Source organism: Sorex araneus, chromosome 1, assembly GCF_027595985.1.
Source record: "Sorex araneus isolate mSorAra2 chromosome 1, mSorAra2.pri, whole genome shotgun sequence".
Lineage (NCBI taxonomy): Eukaryota > Metazoa > Chordata > Mammalia > Eulipotyphla > Soricidae > Sorex > Sorex araneus.
This window is the reverse complement of record NC_073302.1, coordinates 423,590,948-423,614,435: the sequence shown is the minus strand read 5'-3', so window position 1 is coordinate 423,614,435 and position 23,488 is coordinate 423,590,948. Positions and strand designations below refer to the sequence as shown.

At 39.0% G+C, this 23,488-nt stretch overlaps 1 protein-coding gene across 1 annotated transcript; it reads left to right on the top strand.

Moving 5' to 3' along the window:
- Positions 1-481: 481 nt before the first annotated feature.
- GPR37 (G protein-coupled receptor 37) lies at positions 482-20,493 on the top strand. The gene is made up of 2 exons (XM_004608296.3): positions 482-1,510; positions 18,919-20,493. Exons 1-2 carry the CDS (start codon positions 488-490, stop codon positions 19,735-19,737), a joined length of 1,842 nt encoding a protein of 613 aa, XP_004608353.2. The 5' UTR covers positions 482-487; the 3' UTR covers positions 19,738-20,493.
- Positions 20,494-23,488: the final 2,995 nt, after the last annotated feature.

The following is a 23,488-nucleotide window of genomic DNA, read 5'->3' as shown; positions in this document are numbered from 1 at the left end:
AGAGAGCGCGGCTGGCAGCTGGATCCGGCGGAGTCTCGGGGATGGGCAGAGGCAGCGCAACTGTCACGGCGCAGGCGGCCCCCTAACGCGGAGCGTAGAGGGGGGGAAAGCGGGGGCTCCTTCGGTGCTGCTCGCGGTCGCAACAGGGATCAGCCCTCCGGGTGTTGCTTGCAACTTTTCAAGGTCAGCTGGAGGCAGCGGCGCTTCCCTCTCGGAACCGTGGGGCGTAGACGCTGGGCTTGAATTCGCCTGAGAAATGCACAGAGCTCACATCGAGGAAGGAGCGTAGAGCGGGAGGATCTCCCCACCCCACCCCCAAAAAAGATCCATCCCCCTTCCCCCTCCCCGACCTCCCCGACGTCTCCAGTTCCCCCCCTCCCCGGCGGGGTGAGTATGTGACATGCGTCTAACTCCGAGCGGTAACTTGGGCAGCAGGTGTCGGTCCTAGAAGGGAAGCGGCGGCAGCCGGGTGCGCCCTCGCCCAGCCATGCGGGCACCGGGCGCGCCCTTCACCCGCACCTCGCGGCTGCTGCTCCTGGTACTGCTCAAGTTCTCGGCTGCGTCGGCCCTCGGGGCCGCCCCCGGGACCAGAAACGAAACTTGTCTGGGGCGAAGCTGCTCCCCAACACGGATCCAGCGCCGCAGCAGGGACGCGTGGGGACCGGGCTATTCTGCCAGGGATGTTCTGCGGAGCCACGGGCCCAGGGAGGAGCGGCCGGAGGCGATGGTGCGCGCTGCGCCCCTGTGGGACCATCCGGCCGCCTGGGGTGGTGACCCAGGCGTGGTCAGAGGGGTGGCGGCAGTGGTTGAGCCCTCAGGACCACCAGCCAGGCCGTCCGGCCCCTGGAGGTGGAAAGGTGCCCGGGGCCAGGAGCTGCCTGCAGCTCTGGGTCTGAGAGGGCATCCCGCGGCGCTCCAACTCTTCCTTCAGACCTCAGAGAAGGATAAGGAGGCCCAGAGGTCTGGCATCTCTGGGCGCAGCCAGGTCCACACAGTGAGGACGGAGCCCGGAGTTAGCGACCTTTATTACTGGCCCAGGAGAGCCGGGAGACCCCAAGGTTCCCATCAAGATCCATCAGCCAAGACTGTCACTGCATCATCGGGGCACGAAGCAGGGCGCACATTTGCACCCCCAGGCAGAGCTTTGGCCCAGAATGGGTCAGGAGAAGAAGGTCGCGAATTGGAGGGTCCTCATCAGGGAAACAGAACGAACCGGCGTTTGCGATTGAAGAACCCGTTCTACCCACTGACCCAGGAATCATATGGAGCCTACGCGGTCATGTGTCTGTCGGTGGTCATCTTTGGCACTGGCATCATTGGCAACCTGGCGGTGATGTGCATCGTGTGTCACAACTACTACATGCGGAGCATCTCCAACTCCCTCTTGGCCAACCTGGCCTTTTGGGACTTTCTTATCATCTTCTTCTGCCTCCCACTCGTCATCTTCCACGAGCTGACCAAGAAGTGGTTGCTGGAGGACTTCTCCTGCAAGATTGTGCCCTATATCGAGGTAATGGCTTGAGGTGGAGGGGGGGGGTCTCAAGTTACCCAGAATTTACTGATCAGAACTGTTCCCGCCCACTCTTCCCTGCACCCCTTCACTTCTCTCTGGGTTCCTCCTCCTCCCCAATAACTTCTGCATTGCTGTACTTTAATAGAAGTGTGTATATACACATACATATATATATGTATATACATATATATGTGTGTGCGTGTGTGTGGAATGGTATCAGCTTGATCACTCTCAAAGTCAGACTCACCTGGTCTCAACTGTGAAATTAATTTGATTACCTAATACATAGAATTGCTTCTATTTAAAACTTATCTCTTTGAATAGCGTGTTAACGCATTTCTGATTTAGTACCTATCAGTGTTTCTAGGGTTAATTAATGGACAGTCCATGCTTGGCACGATCAGAATTCAGCAAGAAAAAACATCCTTCTGAATCCTTTATCTGTGAGATTTTTAGTGTTCCAGTCATTCTTTTTCAAAGAAGTTATCACATTATCTTGTTGAATATAAAAATTGGAGTATTGTTATAGTTAACAGAGGGAATCTATCAGTTGACCTCATGACACATTAATAACCTCCCAAATTAGTTTAAATGTCTTTAGCTGTCTGGCATACTATACTATTTAAATTCTTATGTCATTTCTTGTTTTGCTTTTTGTTTCTCACTTGCTGGACAATTTTATTCATTTTTTATGAATGGGATTAAGCAAAAAATTAGACTTTTGTCATGGTGACACAGAATTCAGTTAACATTCTTAAAGTATATACTACTTACTTGATACTTGTTAATTAGATAGGGGATCGACTATTTTAAGGAATGCACTCTTAGATGAGAATGCTTCTTAAGAAAGAGAATGCATGTAATAGTTTACAGACTTTGGGCGGCAAATATTTCTGAGTGAAATATTAGTTTCAACCTGCATCTCATATCCTGAGCCTTCATTCTGTTAGTTGGAATTTGTTCTTTAAAGGTCTCTCTTTAGACACCAGGTCTTGGAAGCAGCCCAAGTGCTTTTCTGCCAGTTGTGTTTTTAGCCAGCTGGCCCTTGATTTCCTCCATTCAGACTGCCCATTTCATTTATGGAAGCAGAAGAAGAGAAACTGTAAATATCCTGGAGCCCTGATCCTGTCTGGCACCAAGGCCAGTGACACTATGTTCAGCATTGTTCCATTGCCTAAAGCTGTGGGGAAAAGTAAACAGCAAACAGTACCTACTCAGAAGGACCAAGGCAAAAGACAGTAAATAAGACCCTCTGTGATGCTGGCAGGCATCAGATGCAGAATCATTCCATGCTTGCTAAATCAGCTGTTGCTACTTTACCAGGATCCAGGATTTCTCTTGTTGCCAAGCTTCAAGTAGCTCTGGAACATCTGATTTATTTGGTACACAGTTCAATTTCTTTTTAAACTGTAGAAGTGGTAGATGAATTGATGTCAGAATATATGTATTTACAAATTTCCCTTCCAAGATCAATTGTAATGTGAGATCTCTCTTTTTATTTGAATAGTGCAGAAGAAATGGATATCTCAGAAAAAGAAAAAAATAAACAATAAAGTGAGAGTAACCTTCAATAAGAGAAAATAATTTTTTAAAGCCCTGGACATGTAGAAATATACGTTGAAGTAAAAAAACAACAACAAAAAGGCAGAAAAAAGAAACTGGAAGCAAAAAAAATTATTCATCTCTTTAAAAAAGTATTTTAAAAATATTTATCCAATTCCAGAAAGTGATATAAAAACTTAGGAACCCTTTTCATAAATTCTGTTTTCAGTGACATTTGTCATATATTTTACATTTCTCTCTAATGTTGAGGATAAAATTGTTTACTTTTATTTGTATTCCAATTTTTCAATTTAATTATCTTCTACTAAACAGTGCTTTCCTTTTTTACATCCTTACTATTAAAATATTGGTTATTATTTTTTGCTCTTTGGACCCCCTCCTATATTTATAATCATTTCTTAATATCAACACTAGTCCTTATTTTCTCTAGAGTATCAAAGATTTGGGAAAAGAATTCAATTTTTTTTCTTGAAAAATCATACTTTTTCCTGTGAGAGTAAATAGTCCTCTAGTACTACCCAATAATCTTTAGGTCTACCCAATCTTATTCTTCTAAAAGTAAGTATACTGTTTTTGCTTGCTTTTTTTAGTCTAATTTTTAGAAATAGTACATCTCCATTGTTCTGATATAAGAACACACAGTATACTGTCTAAACATAAGAATAAAGTCATCTTATCACCACACGGTACTAATGGTAGAACTGCCACTTTCAGCGAAATAGAAGGAAATTAGTACTTTAACATCCACGTTGAGCTTCTAGAGAAACAGTCCCTGATATGAACATTTACTGAAAGGAAACTTATTGAGGCTGTTCTTAAATTTACCCTTGGTCGGGCAATGAAGGGAACAGGATTTGACAAGTTGAACTGTGATGCAGATGCCATAAACCCAGTTGACACCAAAGAAAGTTCTAGAACTAGAGTAATGCTGCTGGCATGTCTGCATTGAGGCAAAGAGGTCCAGCCTTTATCATCTCTCAATAGAACCAACACTGGATGCAACTTGTTCTCAGGGAGAGAGTATAATCTTGTGCGGAGTAGATATCTTTGGTCACGGGCAGTTTCAAGAGAATGCTTCCCCCAATAGTGCCAGAAACTGGGATCATGATGACTTAATTCCTAAAAGACACTGGGGACACAATCTGGGTGGGGAATGTAGCAGCCACTAGAGTGGCTTTGAACTTTTTATGCTAAATTAGAGCCAGACAACATTCTAATCCAACTCCCTAATTTTAAAGATAAAACATGAAGCTTGGAAAAGAGAATAAAGCATAATAAAGATATGTAAGTGTTTGTGTGTGTGTGTGTGTGTGTGTGTGTGTGTGTGTGTGTGTACTTACATAACTAGTGGTACCCAGACCATTTAGTCTCAACTTTTGATAATGATACTTAATATATCAGCCAAAGGTCTGTTTGGGTAAAGTATGCCCAGTGAATATTTGCATTTTTATTTCTGCTTCTTGGCATCTTAAATTATCATTATCACTATTTTTTGCTTCCTAGACAGAAGGACATAAAATTACAGTTAACATAATCTATTATATGATAAAGGACTGGAGAAAGTGGATAGGATGTTTGCCTTGCACATGGCTGACCCGGGTTCGATTCCTCCATCCCTCTTGAGAGCCCAGCAAGCTACCGAGAGTATCCCGCCCACATAGCAGAGCCTGGAAAGCTACCCGTGGTATATTCGATATGCCAAAAACAGTAACAAGTTTCACAATGGAGATGTTACTGGTGCCCACTTGAGCAAATAAATGAACAACGGGCCGACAGTGCCAGTGCTACAGTGCTATTATCTGATAAAAATTATAGATCAACAATTATGTGCTTAAGTCTCATCGTATTTATTATAAATTGATAGTAAATTGCATAATAGGTGATGTATTAAATTTATAAGAATTGCAGTATCTAAGACAAGTATACTTTTTAGTGTGCTATGCATTTTAGTGATCAAATAGATTTATAAACATTTCTTTTTAGGGGTGGAGTGATAGTACAGTGGTATTATCACTAGTACAGTGGAGTCTGTGTTTGCCTTGCATGTGGCACAACCAGATTCAGTCTTCAGTACCCCGAATGGTCCCATGAGCACCAGCAAGAGTAATTCCTGAGAGCAGAGCCAGGAGTAAACCCTGAGCATCACTCGATGTGAACCAAAAATAAAAAAAAAAAAAACCCTCAAAAGTTACATTTTATGTTCATAAAATCATCATGTTTTAGATTGTTGAAGGACATTACAAATAACATTTGTTTCAACTTTTTTCAAACCATTTCTCTCTAAATTTTTTCCTTTCAACTACAAGATTTCTAAAAATTACAATATATTATTCTCCATTTATCGTAGATTTTGCCTTTTCTTTATTTCATAACTTTTCTATATTTATTTTATCTGTTGGATATACTTGATAAGCTTTTGACCGCACAACTCCTGATTAACAATAAACAATTCATTGTTTTCTGGTGATCTGGCCTACATTTTCCAGTGTTTTGATTTAATAAATTAGTTTCAATTGATATTTATTTATCTTTTCAAATTTTGTGTTCCATCTTTTGGAATACTCAGATAATAATTGTATTTGAAATTGGGGATTGTTGCATGTGGGAGTTTTGGTATAAGTTGTATTAAGTCAATAGTAGAGATCACACCATTTCCTTGAGAATTTAATAAATGAGCAAAATAAATAATTTAGGCATTGAACATGGAAACTGCACCATCTCTGTATGTAGTAGAAGTGAAGTTAAGTAAATTTACCTCATTATGGCTTCTTGAACAAGGATGGTTCATGAGTAGTCTAGGATCTTTTTTGTTCTGTTTTGTTTTTGTTTTTGAGACCTACTCACCAGGTGTTCAGGGATCACATCTTGAAGGGCTGAGCAACCAAATGGGGTGCTTGGGATTGAGCCTAGGTCAGTAGTATGGAAAGTAAGCGCCCTACGTGCTCTACTATCACTCTGGGCCTGGGATCTTTTTGGATGAAGAATCAAATTTTCCCCAAACTTTAGAAATATTGATTGAAACAAAGCAAAATAAATGGCTTAAGTGATGATTAGCACTGACATGTAAGAAGAAATATTGGAGGGTAAAGGTTATATTACTATATAGGTATGAAGTTCTACACAGATTTCCCCAGGATCCCTACATTTAAGAAATAGCACATTTATTATGGCAGATGGTGAATTTGCTCAAATGGCAGATTAGCCTTTTTGGTATTCTGATGGACTTTTAAGTGGAAACATACTGTTTTATGAGCAATTTGAAAGATACTAATAATATTCTTAGGGAAATAGATTCAACGTAAGAGAATGGTGCTTAGCAAATATTTTATGACTTTCCATTAATCAATCACTTTCTAGTAATTTTCTATATTTTTAAGCAAGAAAAAATATTTAACTGATAACTCCAGCAGTAGCACTGTAGCACTGTTGTCCCATTGTTCATTGATTTGCTTGAGCGGGCACCAGTAACGTCTCCATTGTGAGACTTGTTGTTAATGTTTCTGGCATATCGAATACGCCATGGGCAGCTTGCCAGGCTCTACCATGTGGGCGGGATACTCTCGGTAGCTTGCTGGGCTCTCCAAGAGGGAGGGAGAAATCGAACCCAGATCAGCCGCATGCAAGGCAAATGCCCTACCTGCTGTGCTATCGCTTCAGTCCAACTCCAGCAGTAGAGGGGAAAAATATCAAATGCTTTCTTGTAAAAGTACATAAAGTCTGAAGAAGTAGACTGGAAAGAGATTAAGGTGCTTGTAATGCAGGTGGACAACCCCAGGGTGATCCTGGCAGTACATGCTTCTCCAAGCACAGATCTGGCCCCTGAGTGCCACTGGTTGCAGCCTGGAAGCCCTAAACAAGACATGCAAAAGCTAAGACTCCGTTTATGAATATTGAAGTTTGCTGAATTTTGGTTCCATGTGAGAATAATAGCTTTATGGTATTCAAATGTGAAATCCAAGTAATTGCCTTAGCTCTTGGTTGAATTAACCGTGTCATCCTTTTAAAAAATAAAACCAGTGTAGGGCCTAGAGTACGCATACAGGTCAACCAGGGTTCCATTTCCAAACGTTTCCCCGAGCACCACCCAGAGTGATCCCCGAAAGCTCAGCAAGGGGAAAGCCCTGAGCGCTGCCAGTGTGGCCTCAAACAGAAAAGTATAAATAATTAGAAAATTTCAATATGCCAGTGACGTAGAAAAACAGGAATATGGATATTTTTTCTTCTCGAGAAATTAGTTGGCATTCAACTTTTAAGCAGATACACATAAAAGATCGTAGCATCCCATATACAATGAAAGAGCAATTTGAATAATTCATTATTTTCTACAGTCACTCTCCTTTTAGGTCATCATTCATTCATCTATTTACACCCTTTCATTCATCAAACATTTATTTGGATTTTGCTCTTCATTTGATACTATGTTGGAAGACTACAGGATAGACAAGGGAGGGGCAGTAAAGGGAAAGCTTTCAGAAATGAAGAACAAGATGAGTTACAGCTATTAACTGATGGAAAATAAAATCATTATCAAAATACTATCAGGAGTTTAGAAAAATTGTTACAGACGTTTAAACTTGGACCTGGAATAGGGCAGCTAAAATTATACTTGTTTATGATCAAAGATAGGGAACATCACATAAAACCTGTTTCAATTCTATTTTAATAACATAGTGTGTCATCATAAATTCTGTGTACTCAGATCTATAGGGAAAAGTTGTGAATATACAGGCATTTTATTCTTTTTTTTTTGCATCAGGTGCCCATATAATAATTAGATGGGTTAAAGGTAGTACAGCAGGGATAGCACTTTCCTTGCCTGAAGCTGACCTTGGTTTGATCCCAGGCACCACTTATGGGACTCCTGAGCCCCACCTGGAATGATTGTAAAGCACAGAGCCAGGGGTAAGTCCTGAGCATAACAGTATGTGGCCCTGACAAGGTATTTTTAGTGAAGGGACAATTCTTGAAACTTTCTTTAGGGACATAGAATTTGTCTCAGTGTCTGAGATCACACTTCTTTCTTTGCAGCTATTAATTCATATTAACCTTAAGGATAGTAAGCAAATCACTTTTACCTTTCTACTTGAGTGAATGGTGTATTTAGCAATGTATCAGCAGTATATTAAGCTGGGTCCTTTCCTTCTGAAAAATTTCAAAAGGACACTTAGTGTCTAATTTGCATTTAGAGAACCTAGGAAGAAAACCTGTCTGGGGAGATACATTAAATCCTACAATAGGGTTTAGGAAATAGAAACATAGAAATGATAGGGGTATAAAGAATGCAATTTACAAAAAATTGGCCAATTTCACAAGCACATGATCGGAGTGAGAGCTTATCTCCATGTCCTAAAGGCTGTCAAGGTATACTATAATGTCTATGAAAGATCCTTCAAGAATGAAAATGGAAACATATCTGCAAAACCAAAGTAGATCAGAGCTTCTGAACCTATTGAAGCTGAGTGAGTGAAAGCCGGCCTTTGTTTTTATACTACATGAGCTTTCATAGAATTCCCCCACCTTTAATAGCCCTTGCTTTGTGCTGCAACTGCATATAACAGTGACACATTGGAAACACCATACTGAGATGTGTTCGTGGGCGGGGACATCTGAGCAGGCTGCTCTGCAGTGATTTTGTCTCTGGCATCATTTCTGCTCCCGTTCTCCAGGGATCCTCCTGTCATTTTACTTCCTAAAATTGACCTGCCAAAGCCCCATCATTAACTCAACCTTTTTGCCAAGACTAACTCTTAAATATCCTCATTAGAATGCACTTCTTCATGCCAGAAGAGATGATCTCATCTAAAGTTTCAAAGTAGAACGGAGAACCTCAACTATGGGGTCTTTCTTTTTGCAAAGTAGGTACAGACATTTTCTATAAAACTTTTGTTAAAAACAGGTGACAATCACAGCCCGGACATTTCTGTTTACTGTAGTTGTAAAGTTTATAGATCTTTCTTTTTTGAGCAGGTGGCACATCTGGATATACTTAGGACTTATTCCTGTTTCTGCTCAGGGATTACCACTGGAGATGATCAGGGCAAGATATGAGGTGCCAGGGATCAAACCTGGGTCGGCCCCAAGCAAGACAAATTCCCTACCTGCTGTGCTATCACTCAGTTCCCAAGTTTATAGCAATTTTTATTGTTACCTGTCGGCACACTTGCAGGGTTCATAGCATTCATAAGACCAAGGTCAGTGATTCAATCCCTATCTGGGATGAGTCATTTTCATTGGTTCTGTGACTGTAATCAGAGATTCAATATTTTTATTCTCTCCTCATCATGTCTTTACATACTACTACTTTTTTTTTTTTTTTTGGTTTTTGGGTCACACCTGACGATGCACAGGGGTTATTCCTGGCTCTTCACTCAGGAATTACCCCTGGAGGTGCTCAGGGGACCATATGGAATGCTGGGATTAGAACCTGGGTCGGCCGCGTGCAAGGCAAATGCCCTACCCGCTGTGCTATAGCTCCAGCCCCCATACTGCTACCTTTACCTTTTCTTCACAAAAATCTCTCCTCTATTGGAAAAGTATTTGTTAAATTATTCACAGCAAACTGTGAGATTTAAAAAAATCAAATTTGTATGTCTTTCCTAAGAAAATCAAAGAAAAATCAAAGAAAGACAATACTTTCTTGACAAATAAAGGTGGAATTTTGTTTCAGTAGAAGAGAAATTTTGTCTTGAAATGTAATTTCTCTATGTACCTAAGCACAACTGGATGACACCAGAACTCATTTTATTTTTTGTTTAATTTCACATAACTAAAATAATGACATTCATCATGCAAATCAGTGCCATAGTTATAAGGGAAAAAAAGGTTAAACTGTGTTATTCTTCTTTAGGGACCCATAAGAACTCCTAAGTGAATAGAAAAACTTCCAGATCACCTTAAGATTGATTAAAAACATCATAATAGTACTAAGGATTGAAACTATAGACTTGGGGAGAATACTTTACCCTGAAATGAGTTGCTAATTGAGAATAAATGAAATATCTAAATCTTAAGACCAATTTTTTAATAGATATCTTTCCTCTTAAGCCAAGTTAATTTCATTTGCATTTTTATACTAATGATGACTGACACATTTATAATTAATTATATCATCAGAGCACAATAAAATACAATTATTGTTTTTACTAAGCAATCAAATATGGTACTACATAATTAAGAAATAGCAATTAGTAGGCAACTTATATCAAGGTAGGGCTATGAAGATAAAGAATGGTTCATATATGACCACGACAAGTTTTGGAATAACTTGTTTATAGTATTAATAATTATAAAAACAATTTTGAAAAAATAGTATGCTATCAGGGCTGGAGCGATAGCACAGCGGTTGGGCGTTCGCCTTTCATGCACCAACCCGAGTTCAATTCCTTCGCCCCTCTCGGAGAGACCGGCAAGCTACCGAGAGTATTGAGCCCGAGCAGCAGAGCCTGGCAAGCTACCCGTGCGTATTGGATATGCCAAAAAACAGTAACAGCATGTCTCACAATGGAGACGTTACTGGTGTCCGCTCGAACAAATCGATAAACAACGGGGTGACAGTGACAGTGACAGTGACAATATGCTATCACACCTATGTAGAATGGAGTAAGGTAGAGACTGAGGCAGTAATAACAGTTGATACCTTTGAAATGTGTTTTTCCCATATTAATGTGAATAACATATAGATGAAATGGGCTGAGAATCACTGGCATTTATTTATGACACGTAGGTGTCATATGCCAAATTAAAAGTCCATAATTTTGATTAAGTTGACATACCTTTTCTCTGATTGGAAGAATGATTATGAGAAGCTTTATGAGATAAGGATGTGCTGAAACTGCAAATCCTTTTTTTGTGTGTGTATGTGTTTTTTTTTGGGGGGGGGGTGTTAAAACACTAATGGAAATGCACCAGTGCCATAGTATAGTTATTTATATGCAACCTAAAATGAAGATCTTGGATAAGGGCCATCTCATTCACAGCAATCTGATAAACAGTGGCCCTGGGTTGTTTTTCCTGCTGATGCTCAAAGAAGTATCTTGTATGGGGAAGTTGCCCTGAAGTGCTGCAGAGAGAAGTATGGAAAGTACTAGAGGAAGCCAAAGGCAAACAAACTCAAGCCATTGAGAGTTTCAAAGGGAACTCTACTCTGTGTTCCTCCTGAATTTCCCCCTGACTGATTGTTAAGTGGAACCACTGACTTAGAATAGATTATCATTCATGGCCCAAATGAATGGGTTTTCTTAACAGTAATGCCCTTGTTGGGGGGGTTACTTGTATATATGGGCTGCACATAATTAGATCTACTTAAACATTTTTGGGGGATAAATTGTAAGTTGGGCTAACATATAATTGTCATGATTTTGGCTAGAATTTTCCCAATTTTTATAAAAGGTCAGTGTGTGCTAGTCATTTTATCGTACTTTAATTTACCAATTACATTTGATATGGAATTAATTTGTTTTTTGTTTTTTTCTTTTGCCCTCCAAGCCCATCAGTGTTGTCATTGATTTATATCAGGTCTTTTTTTTTGGGGGGGGGGTTTGGGTCACACCCGGCGATGCACAGGGGTTACTCCTGGATCATGCACTCAGGAATTACTCCTGGCGGTGCTCAGGGGGGCCATATGGGATGCTGGGAATCGAACCCGGGTTGGCCATGTGCAAGGCAAATGCCCTACCCGCTGTGCTATTGCTCCAGCCCCCGAATTATATCAGGTCTTACAAAAGATATAGTTTGCATGAGTTACACCTATATAGTCTTATAATTATTTCTTCTTTTGTCTGTGGACAGTAAGCTTCTGAGAAATGCAGCGAAAGCTGAGATTTTTACACATCACCAGCACTCAGAAAGTATCTCTGTACTTTTTTGTCATGTAAGTTTGATTGGGATAACGCCCTATGGTGAATGTGATGATGCTCATCATCATGTCAGGCTCATGGCCAGAGTTCATATTGAGCTAGAAATTAATTAATGGGAAGAATATGTTTGCATTAGAATTTTCCACTTTCAACCCCAAGACTTCGCAAGGTTCTATTTTCCTTGTGTTCTCTGGTGTTTTGAAGCAATGCTGCATGTGGCTGAAGTTGCCTAATGCTTTGCTCTGTTGACCAGCAGAGACCCAAGGAACCGTAACAGAAGGAAGAGCAGAACATTGCCATTTGTGGAAAATAATTTAGAGTTTCTTTTGGTTCAAAAGAGTTTCTTTTGAATCTAATGATATTTTGACATCAGTGCCTTTCAGATGCAGTGTCTTATTTCCCCAAATAGTTAAGAATTTTGTTTTTTTTTTTGCTTTCAACTTTTCTCTGATCTTGATTCTCAGAATGAATGGTCTTGTCTATTAAATGTGTTTACAGTTCTGGTTTTTTGGATGTTAATTATTCCCCCTATTGCTGTTTAATTAATAAGAGATTGCATCTTACTCATTCCATCTCTCGGGGTGTTGCTTCAAAGAAATAGCCATCCAAGCCAATGCTTAAGAGCTTTACTCCCGAGTGCCTTTTTTAGAGTGATATTGCATTTTAGCAATCAGATATGGTCATTTAATGCAGACGCTTCAGTCTTCATGATGCATTTTATAATTGCCTATAATTGCACCATTCATCTTGGTAGAATTTCTAATGAGCTGTATGTAAACAAGTGTGTTTCAAAATTGTGATAGACATCTTTTCCTGTTGCCCTCACATTTAGCAATTTTAATTACATGGATATCTCTCATATCTGAGTAAGCAGAAATTTTGCTTACTCTGCCTGAGATCCAGTTGATTTTTATCAATTAATTTCTGAGGTGTGTGGTACACATCACGTAAATAATTCATGAGAGTGCTGAGCAGGACTTTCGGACTTTTCTTGCTTTTTCCCATCATGAAACCTAGTGCGAAAATAAATTTAGAGAAATGCACATGAAGTAATCACACTGTAGGCAGTGGTGGCGGGAGGGGGAGTAGATCTTATATATCTAGGACTGGCATTTGGAATGCGGTTGCTGTTGGCAACTGTGTTTCAAGTGCAGTCTGTATTTGGGACAGCATTTTCCCTCACAAGTTCCTTTAGCAACTCTGTGGTTCAGAGAATCTTCCTCAACAGTTCATCCTTCTTCAATTGAATCCTAATTGCAGAGAATAACAGAGGAGAGAGGTACACTTTGAAAACTGAAAGTTAGATGCAGAAACTCCTTAAAATGTGTGCCCCAAAGGTACAATCTATGATTTATCAAGGTTTGACAGCCTATGACTGGTAAAAAAGGGACCACAAATGAAATCTCTTAGAGGTTCTCAGTACTTAAAACTTCTAAGGTTCTGGCTGGAGAATTCAACATCTTCCAATAAAGGGCAGTGTAGAATTTGTGAGTGAAATATTGAAGCTTGTGCAAATGTTACCCATAATTTGTCCAGGCTTTCTAGAGATGAGACAGACGGAATATAGGAAAACCTGTTTTCTCCAACAAAGCAATAAATTAAACTGGAGGTGCAGCATAGTTTATGTTATCTAGGGCGTGGCAATCTAACATGCCCATCTTAATACGTGTACATCTACATAAATTTGGTGCTCCCTTTCATGAAATGCTTTGTGATGCTAGACTTTGTGATAATTGGCCCCAAACCTCAATCTCTCCCATGACAATTTGGTAAAGTAATGCTGGAACATATCCTATCTCCTGTCTTGTGCATCTTTCATAAGTAATGATAGATAGCTAACAAATCAGTAGGTCTTACGAAACCCTGAGTCTATAAGATTATTATACTACTGAGTGTTTATTTTAATAGAAATGTTAATCATAATTTTAAAATTGCACAGCACAAACTTTTGTAGCATTGTATTACTGGCTTGACCCAGGGTATATAGTGACAACAATATGCATAAGATTTTCATTAGTGAAGCCTGTGCACAAATCTTGCATAAGGTTTATGCAGTATTTTTTAAATTCTTTTTTATTGAATCGCTGTGAGATACACGGTTATAAAGTTGTTCACAATTGGGTTATAGTCATGCCATGTTCCAGCACTCTTCCCTTCACCAGTCTACATTTTCCACCAATGCTCCCAGTTTTCATCCCATAAGCTCTTTCCCCCTTACCCATGTCTGCTCAGCCTGCCTCTGCGTCAGCCATTTTCTTCTCCCTGCTCTCTCTCTTTCTCTCTGTCTCTGTCTCTCTCTGTCTCTCTGTCTCTCTCTGTCTCTCTGTCTCTGTCTCTGTCTCTGTCTCTGTCTCTCACTCTCTCTCTCTCTCTCTCTCTCTCTCTCTCTCTCTCCCCCTCTCTCTTGCTCTTGCTCTTGCTCTTTCTCTGGCTCTTTCTCTCTTTCCTTTCTGGCATCATGCTTTGCAATACAGGTACTGAAAGGTTATCATACCCTTTCCCTACGTTTTCAGGACTCAGTTCTTGTCCAGAGTGATCATTTCAGCTATCATTTTCATAGTGGTCCCTTCTCTCTCTTAACAGCCCTTCCCTCTTCACCACTTGAGGCAAGCTTCCAATCACGTGTCAGTCCTCCTGGCCCTTGTTTCTGCTGTTCTTGTCTCCTACTCTGTTTTTTATACACCTCAAATGAGTGCAGTTATTCTATTGCTTGTCTTTGTCCTTCTGATTCCTTTCACCAATGATGATGTATGTCCATCCATTTATAAGCACATTTCATGACTTCATTTTCCTAACAGCTTCATAGTATCCCATTGTATAGATGTACCATATATCCAGTCATCTGTTCTCGGGCACTCAGGTTGTTTCCAGTTTCTGGCTATGTGAATAGTGCTGCAATGAACATAGAGATGCAGATGGCTTTTCTGCAGTATGTTTTTGGGCCCCCCGAATATGGTATGTGCAGGGTTTTCTTATTTTTTTTAATGTTTTGAAGTTTATTTTTGTTTGTTTTACATTCTTACATAGAAATGAATAAAAATGTTTAAAAACTATGTTATAAACTATGTTATAAACATAGCTTTCAAAACTCCATAAAACAAAATAAAGCTATTTTCACATACTAGTATTTGAAGTGGACCTTTAGAAAATGTCAACTCCTGAGGTTTTCATCCAATGTGTGCCAATCACTGGCATTAAAAAGCAATAATCTGATCTTCAGACAGTTGCATGGTATGGACTTACAGTTTAGAATTATATTAAATCTCCAGCATGGCTGCAAAATACATTTTCTAAATCTCCAGTATTGATGCAAAAAAAAATTCCACCAAGGTGAAGTACTCATTAATTAAAAAATTAATTTTTAAAAGGTGGATATAAAAATGACTGTATTTACTCATTCTTTCAAGTGACGTTTTGCATTGGTATTTAGCAGGAATTTTCCGTAGATTTGAAGAACAAGAGATACGGTGATAAGCTCGGCTAAGACCTTGTGATCTGCACTGATTGAGAGCTCTTGCAGTCATATTTCCCTTCACTTCTGTTTTTCATGTACTTAATACCTCACTACAACTCATTCTTACCATCTGTTCTAATAATTATGAGAATAGAAGGTGTGTGGAGAACAATAACCTTATTTTCTATTTTATAGTTAATAAATAGTGGGTAGCATGCAGTTTGTGAAAAGGAATGAGAGTACTAAATGTTGGAACTCTCATGAGGCAAATTGCCATAGACCTGCGCATAGTGACAGCTTGAATGTAGTAGATAAACAACTAATGTTTTAAGTGCTAAAATTGTTATGACAAATGGTTTTCCTTTTGTCAAAATGCTCCATTTGAGTTATAAAAAAATCAGTTCTAAAATATCTGGATTTTTTTGGTTGCATTCTCTCAGTAATTGCGTCTTACTGGCTGGTAGGAGAGAGTGAATACCTGTCCACACATGTCTGGAGTCAGCCTAAAGCATTCTATTTACCTAGAGTTTTTTTTTTCTTTCCATCCCCAGTCTTATCTTTTATTTATTGTCTTACCTAAATTAGTCAATAATAAGCATGTACAACTATTTCAATTTTCTTTTGAATAGTAACTATGATTCTTCTAGATCGCTGTACTTATTTTATGTTTCTGAAAGTTGCCTTATCTCTTTTTGTTGACTATGACCTTCTGGAGAGAAAGAACTCTTCTTCCTCCTTTCTAAGCAAAGTCCTGGCACAGTCAATATCAATTGATCAATATCAATGGAAGTATGTTTGTGATCCTCATTAGAATGTATGATGCCCAGTAAATATTTCAAAGATTGTTGAGTGGTAGAATGCTTATATTAGGAGGAGCATGCATTTATATTCTTGGAAAAGTCTCTGTGTTAGAAAAAGTTTTCATTTTTTTAAATTTTATTTGTTTGAAACAAATGTGAAAGTGGGGGCAGAATTCCAAGATAGCCCTGAGGACTCCTAGCCCCTGATTTAATACTATCTATATATTCCCTTTCTCTTAAATGTGTAGAACCTACAGATATGATGGAAGTCCTTTCAGGATCCATTTATGATAAAGTAAGGGAATTTCTGTAGATGATGTCATAAATTAGTTGGTTTTGAGTTAATAAAGATGGTGAAAATGAAAAAAATTGATTTGTTGGATGCCTTTTAGTATTTTGGGTTTTGTGCAAGGGATTGAATCCAGAACTCCTTATATGCAAAGCAAGTGTTATACTACTGAAGTGCATCCTTGACTATTAAGGTTCTTAACCTTAAACTGTTCATTTATTTAGATCTCTGTATATATGAGCATAATATGCATGTAAGAGCTATTCTTCTTTTAATAGTGTTTTATGTGGTCAACATCAAAGGATTTTATGACCTGAGATTTTCCTTAACCATATTATGTAGATGTTCTGGGGGGCTTGTGCAATAGTACAGGGGTTAGGATAATGGTGTTTGACCTCCAGTTCAGTCTATAGCACCACGTGACCCCCACTTATTGCTAGATATAGCCCTGAAGGCACTAGAGTAACTAGTCATGGCCTTAGTGGCTCCCAAGAACCACCAGAATGTCACTAATGTCACTGATCATCCCTGACAATGTGTCCTAAGCAGTATAACATCGTTGGGTTCTAATACTGAACCACCTTGGGGTTGACCAGGAATCACCAGCAGTGGTCCCTGAACCCTTGTGTGTGGCTTGGAAAGTCACTTCCAAACACTGTAGCACTGTAGCACTGTCATCATCCCGTTGTTTATCTATTTGCTCAAGCAGGCACCAGTAACGTCTCCATTGTGAGACTTTTGTTACTATTTTTGGCATATCGAATTCGCCATGGGTAGCTTGCCAGACTCTGCCATGTGGGCGGGATATACCCGGTAGCTTGCGAGGATCTCCGAGAGGGACAGAGGAATCCAACCCAGGTTGGCTGCATACAAGGCAAACTGGTGCTATCGCTCCAGTCCAATTATTTGACTATTTTTTGCATAGTTCATGTTTTTTTCTTTAATATCTTTCAGCATCTAATTTTTTTTTTAAAAACTGATGACCATAATGGTAGATTATCGCTTGCATTTTTTGCTTTTTAATTGTGAACTCATCTTCCCAGGATTTTGATTTATGGGATTTCACGGAGGCTTGGTTTTAAAGCCCATATTGTTTCTATCGGGTTCCTGGGATGATTTAGAATTTTTCAGCTTAGGCTTTTTCTGTTTGTCTGTTTTGTATGTGGGGGAGGGGGCCTCTGAAGAGTGTTCAGGGGGTCTGGAGGCCACAACTGGCAATTCTCAGCCAAGCAAGTGTATGGTCGAATGCTTGGGTCTGAGAAGTGCTGGAGTCGAGCTTGTGTCAGCTGAGCCTGAGTCTGTACCATCTCCCCGTCCCCAGTAGTCTGGATTTATTGAGTCACGTAGGTGCTGTGAATCCTAGTCTAATGTAAATTCGCATCCTGGTTAGAATTTACTCTGTCTTTTTTCTTTTGCTTTGGTTTTGCCTTTTTACTTCCTTTTGGCTTTTGGGACCATACCTTACTGTGCTCAGGTCTTACTCCTGCCTCTGTCCTCGAGACTATAGGCAGGGCTGAGGATTCTAACCAGGATTGGCACCCTTCACAATGCAGGCACCTTAATACTTGGACGAGCTCTCTGGCTCCTCTTTCTATTCTCCTCCACTCCTCCATATCAAGATCCAAAACCAAATACCTTTCATGTAAAATTTCTCTGCTATCTCATTCTACTTTTTTTCTTTACACTTAGGAAGATGTCACGATTGAGCGAGCTCCCATCCAGAAGGGGATCCTAGACTGAATCCACACTCACCTTAGTCTTGACCCTTTCCATCTTCTCTGTACCAGGACACTGAAAATGAACTGGAAACTTTCATTTGAATTGGCAGAGGCTCCTGGAGCACCCCCACATTGTAGAGAGGGAGAGGGGTACTCACTTGTTTGGAATTTGTTTTCTCATTAAGCTTGAGCCCTGGGGAATTTTCCTTTATTTGATTCCCTAGGGAATAGATGGGAAAATTACATACAAACACAATTCTGCTCTTAGGAGAAATTTAAGGAAATCTGCAGTCCACTAATTTCTTAGAAACAAGCTCCTGAAAGTTTGCTATTTGTAAACTGTGCTATTTGCTGGAAAGCATTCTTTGCAACTATGAAAATTAGATACATTCAATTATACTTATTCCTTATCTCTAGCTCCTCATGCAGACATTTTCACTGTGGCTGAAATTCTTGGGTACTGTTATCTATAACGGCATTGGACTATCTGGTCGTTATGGATTCTTTCACTTCTAATTTTTTTTTTCATTCTGACTCTAAATCAGTACATTTCTTCCTTCCTCATCCCCCATATTTTATCCTTATAATGACTGAGCTAAAGTTACCCAGGCTTCTTTCCAGAAAATTCTCTCTCTTTCTCTCTCTGTTTTGCTAATCTGTATTTATTGCCTCATTTTGATCTTTACCAGGTCATGTGAATAAATGCATTCCGTGTCTCTCCCACAGGTTGCCTCTCTGGGGGTCACGACCTTTACCCTCTGTGCTCTGTGTATTGATCGCTTCCGCGCTGCCACCAACGTTCAGATGTATTATGAAATGATCGAAAACTGCTCATCCACAACGGCCAAACTTGCCGTGATCTGGGTGGGGGCCCTCTTGTTGGCACTTCCAGAAGTGGTTCTCCGCCAGCTGAGCAAGGAGGATTTGGGGTTCAGTGGCAGAGCTCCTACAGAACGCTGCGTTATAAAGATCTCGTCTGATTTACCCGACACCATCTATGTGTTAGCCCTGACCTACGACAGCGCCAGGCTCTGGTGGTACTTTGGCTGCTACTTCTGCTTGCCCACACTTTTCACCATCACCTGCTCTTTAGTGACTGCGAGGAAAATCCGCAAGGCAGAGAAGGCCTGTACCCGAGGGAATAAGCGGCAGATCCAGCTGGAAAGCCAGATGAACTGTACCGTGGTGGCCTTGACCATCTTATATGGATTTTGCATCATACCCGAGAATATCTGCAACATTGTTACCGCCTACATGTCCACTGGGGTTTCTCAGCAGACTATGGACCTTCTTAACATCATCAGCCAATTCCTGATGTTCTTTAAGTCCTGTGTCACCCCGGTCCTCCTTTTCTGTCTTTGCAAACCCTTCAGTAGGGCGTTTATGGAGTGTTGCTGCTGTTGCTGTGACGAGTGCATCCAGAAGTCTTCCACGGTGACCAGCGATGACAATGACAATGAGTACACCACGGAGCTGGAGCTCTCACCTTTTAGTACCATACGCCGGGAAATGTCCACTTTTGCATCAGTTGGAACTCATTGCTGAAGGACATTTGGTTAAATTTGTCTATTAGTTTGATTTTTATCTCCTGTGAAAGTTTTTACTTTGTCTTTTTCCTTATGGGGGGAAAAATGTAAGAAAAAAATAATTGAGAGAAATATTAACTGCCGTAGAACAGAGTTTGCAAATTAATATTTGTGCTTTGAAAAAATGTTTATATTTAGTTATTTAAAAAGTATGAGGAGGCCAATAGTTTTAGATCATTTTATCTGGTCTGGTGCTAATATTTTATTTGAATAAAAGTGGCTGCACCTTAACTGAATTAATTGCTAAGTTTTTCTTTTTTAAAAAAGTATAATCATTGTACACTGATTATAGCCATGTGATTTTGTAGATTATTTTATGTATGAGCTGTGATTGAAAGTATATTGTAAATGATATTGTGAGATGTTCTGTAGTTAAGAAGCATTCACAAAATAGCACCAAATAAATTCCACTTTATTCTTTAATGTCATTGTCCATCTACTTTTAACCAAGAGTCAATAAATCTTTCAATTGCCTTAAGTAAACAATGGCTCTATGCAAATTGGCCTTATTAATTTATAATTGTATACCCCTTTAAGGCAGGTAATCATTTATGTTATAAAACAAATTTTCAAAAGTAGCACTATTTTATATGCATGAATCACAAAACTATCTGTATGTTAAAATGAAATTGTATTTTTAATATTTAGATATAGATGTAAAATTACTCCAAATATTTATGAAATATAAATAAATAGACTGCAGAGTAGGAAGAGAGTTTTTCTTTTTCTTCTTTCTTTTTTTTCTGTAGTGTCAAAGTGTGAACCAGGGTCTCACACATACAAGGCAAGTACTCTACAATGGGGCTCCATTCTGGCTTTGAAAGTAGCTTTTTTTTTTCAATTTGCATCTAAATTAGCATCTATAAATATTTTTTTCCTCAGAAGGAATTTTGCACATAATCAAAGAGTCAAAGCATACAAAAACTGAACTTGTCATTTGATTTTCTCTGAGCACTGACCTTTGAATACTGTGTGAATCCTATATGGAGCATTTGGGGTATAAACATGTCTATATTGGATGGCAGAAACAAGTGACCCACTGACATGGTGTGGCTGCAATGTCTTAGAACTGAAAAATTGTGAAGTGAAATCCTATTTTCTGCCTGGAAGCTGCCCTATGTCTTCTTGGCAATTTCTGTCATACTTAACATTGATTACTAGTGCCTTTTTCTTCCAGATTTTGACATGTTATTTAAATAATTTCACTTTCATGCTACAAGAGTCAATAATTTTTAAAGTTACTCTTCTAAATTATAACATGGTATAATTTAAATCATTAAACTTCAGTCAAGAAAAATTAAAGATGGTTAATCTAGACCATTTATTTTCCTGATAAAACTCAGATTAATATTCAGAACATCTTCAGTAAGGTGCTCTTTGAAGGCATTTTTACCCACTATCTGTATTTTAAAGAATTTCAGGGAGAATAAAAACAAGGCACCGTTGTTTTTTATTAGTCTTTGTAACAGGTCTTTGGAAAATGTCTTGAGAATACGTGAAGTAAGTTTAGACTGCTGAACAGGTTAACAGTTCTGATTCCATATTGAAATTTCATTAGCTTTATAAATCAAGATACACTGATTAAGTACATGACGTTGAAAAGGTTTGGTGTTATTACAGGGAACATATAAAAGTAAATAGAGCTTAGCCTAGTGTCAGACTTAACAAAGCCAATGAAGATGTGCTAAGAAGAGGAAACAACACAAACACATAAACAATGGGACATAAACTAGTGCCTGTTAGAAAGGTATAAATTATAGGTCAGAGGAGACAGAGATAGAGGAGAGAGAGAGTGTGTGTTTTAATAGAGGAGATCATGAAAGACTTTAAAATAACTGAACTGAAGGTATACATCAGGAGTTGAGGAAAGGCAGTATAAGAAGTGGAAATTCCAGAACATTCAGAGCTAGTGATATAACATATTATGTATGTCATTGAGGAACAAGTGATAGTCCTGCTTAATTATTGTACTATGTTTTCATAGATACCTCGTGGAAGTTACTTATGAAAATGTGCATTGGGATTCTATTATAAATCTTACTATATTTTGAAAGGTTTTTAGACTAATTCCTTTGGGAATGTCAGGTCTAAGTCTTCTGAATATTGGTGAAATCATCATCATCATCATCATCATCACCACAAGTATATACTAGAAAATATAATGTGAAATATAATTTGGAAACAGTAAATAGGTTGTTAAATAGGACCTATAAACCATTTCACAGTGAAAGTGAAAAACCAATTAGAAAGACTCCATAAAAGATTGAACTAGAATGGAGGCACATTTTAAATTTTTTCTGCTATCCTTGCCCTTGGACTGAATAGTTGAAACGTTTACCTTTTTCTGAACCCTGTCTGTCAAAATAGAACTGAGTTCCAAGTAGAAAGAGATTCAGAAGTTTTTTCATAGACTTGTTCATTGTTTCTTAAAAGCTATTCCTGTATCACACTTTTAAATACCGTACATCCTTTTTACTGGACTTTTCTCCAATTCAGAGTTTTCCCAATGTTTCCCCCTTTTGAATGTTTCCTTTAAAATAAGAAACATGCATCTAAGATAAATCTAATAAACTTTGGATTGATCTGGGAATTCTAAAGAATAGCATTTAGTTATTTTGGTATATTCAGTGAGATTATTAGTATTTTCATATGTGTAGTATAATCTACTCAGTTAAAATTTTTCTTTACAACTCACAGTTTTTAAACCTTCAAGTAATCAATCTTTGTATTATTATAATTATTTTTGGTTTTGTTTTGGGGTCACACCCAGCAATGTTTAGGCTTAATTCCTGACTCTCTGCTTAAGGATCAATTATGGCAGGTCTTGGGTGACTGTCAAATCTTAAAAACAATTAAGTCTTTCAGATTCCAAACATTAATAAATTTACATTCAATTCAGTGAACATTTATTCTCTGAGTTTAGCGCTAGGCTAGACAATTAAGCACAATTTAACATCTGAATCCTGAGATTCCTCTACTGTATGGTTTGTTTTGGAAATTAAAGCATCTGAAATAAATACAGTTTACTGTGACAATTGTGGTGTATGTATATGAAACATGGAGTGAAAGTGAAAGAATGATGACCGGAAATGGAAGAGAACTGATAACTGCGGAAGTTGATGTTTAGGAAAAAGGTGCCAAGAATAAGCTTCAAGGACAAGGAAGATCAAATATTCTTTCTTGCTATTTTATATGTAAGGGGTTTAATGAACCCAGATGAACTTGTATCACTTGTATCACTTGTCATCCCGTTGATCTTCAATTAGCTCAAGCGGGTGCCAGTAACATCTCCATTTGTCCCTGTTGTGTGCTAGTGTAACCCAATGGTATCTGCTTACTCCAGGAACAGGAAGAGCCTCAAACCATTCATTCAGGGTTTTGACAAAGAAGTCTGATCATCTTGTAGGTGGGTGGCCACTCGGTCTTTTGACGTCCTGTGGAATCCAGTTGGTAACACCTCTAGTCCAGCGGTCGTCTCTGAATCGCATTATGTGTCCGGCCCATCTGAGTTTTGATGTTTTGGCAAATGAGACAGTGTCCCTGATTCTACATCAACAGAGGTCAGAACTTGGGATTCCTTCTCTCACTTGAGTGAAATGTGATACTCTAAGCATAGCTCTTTCAATTCCTCTTTGGGATACCCAAATAGCGTTCTCATCCTGTTTTTGTAGGGCCCAGGTCTCTGAGGTGTATGTTAGTGCAGGAAGAAC

Coding starts and splice junctions, on each gene's coding strand:
- GPR37 (XM_004608296.3), top strand. CDS start 488: ATGCGGGCACCGGGCGCGCCCTTCACCCGCACCTCGCGGCTGCTGCTC. Junction 1,511..18,918: donor AGATTGTGCCCTATATCGAG/GTAATGGCTTGA, acceptor TCTCTCCCACAG/GTTGCCTCTCTGGGGGTCAC.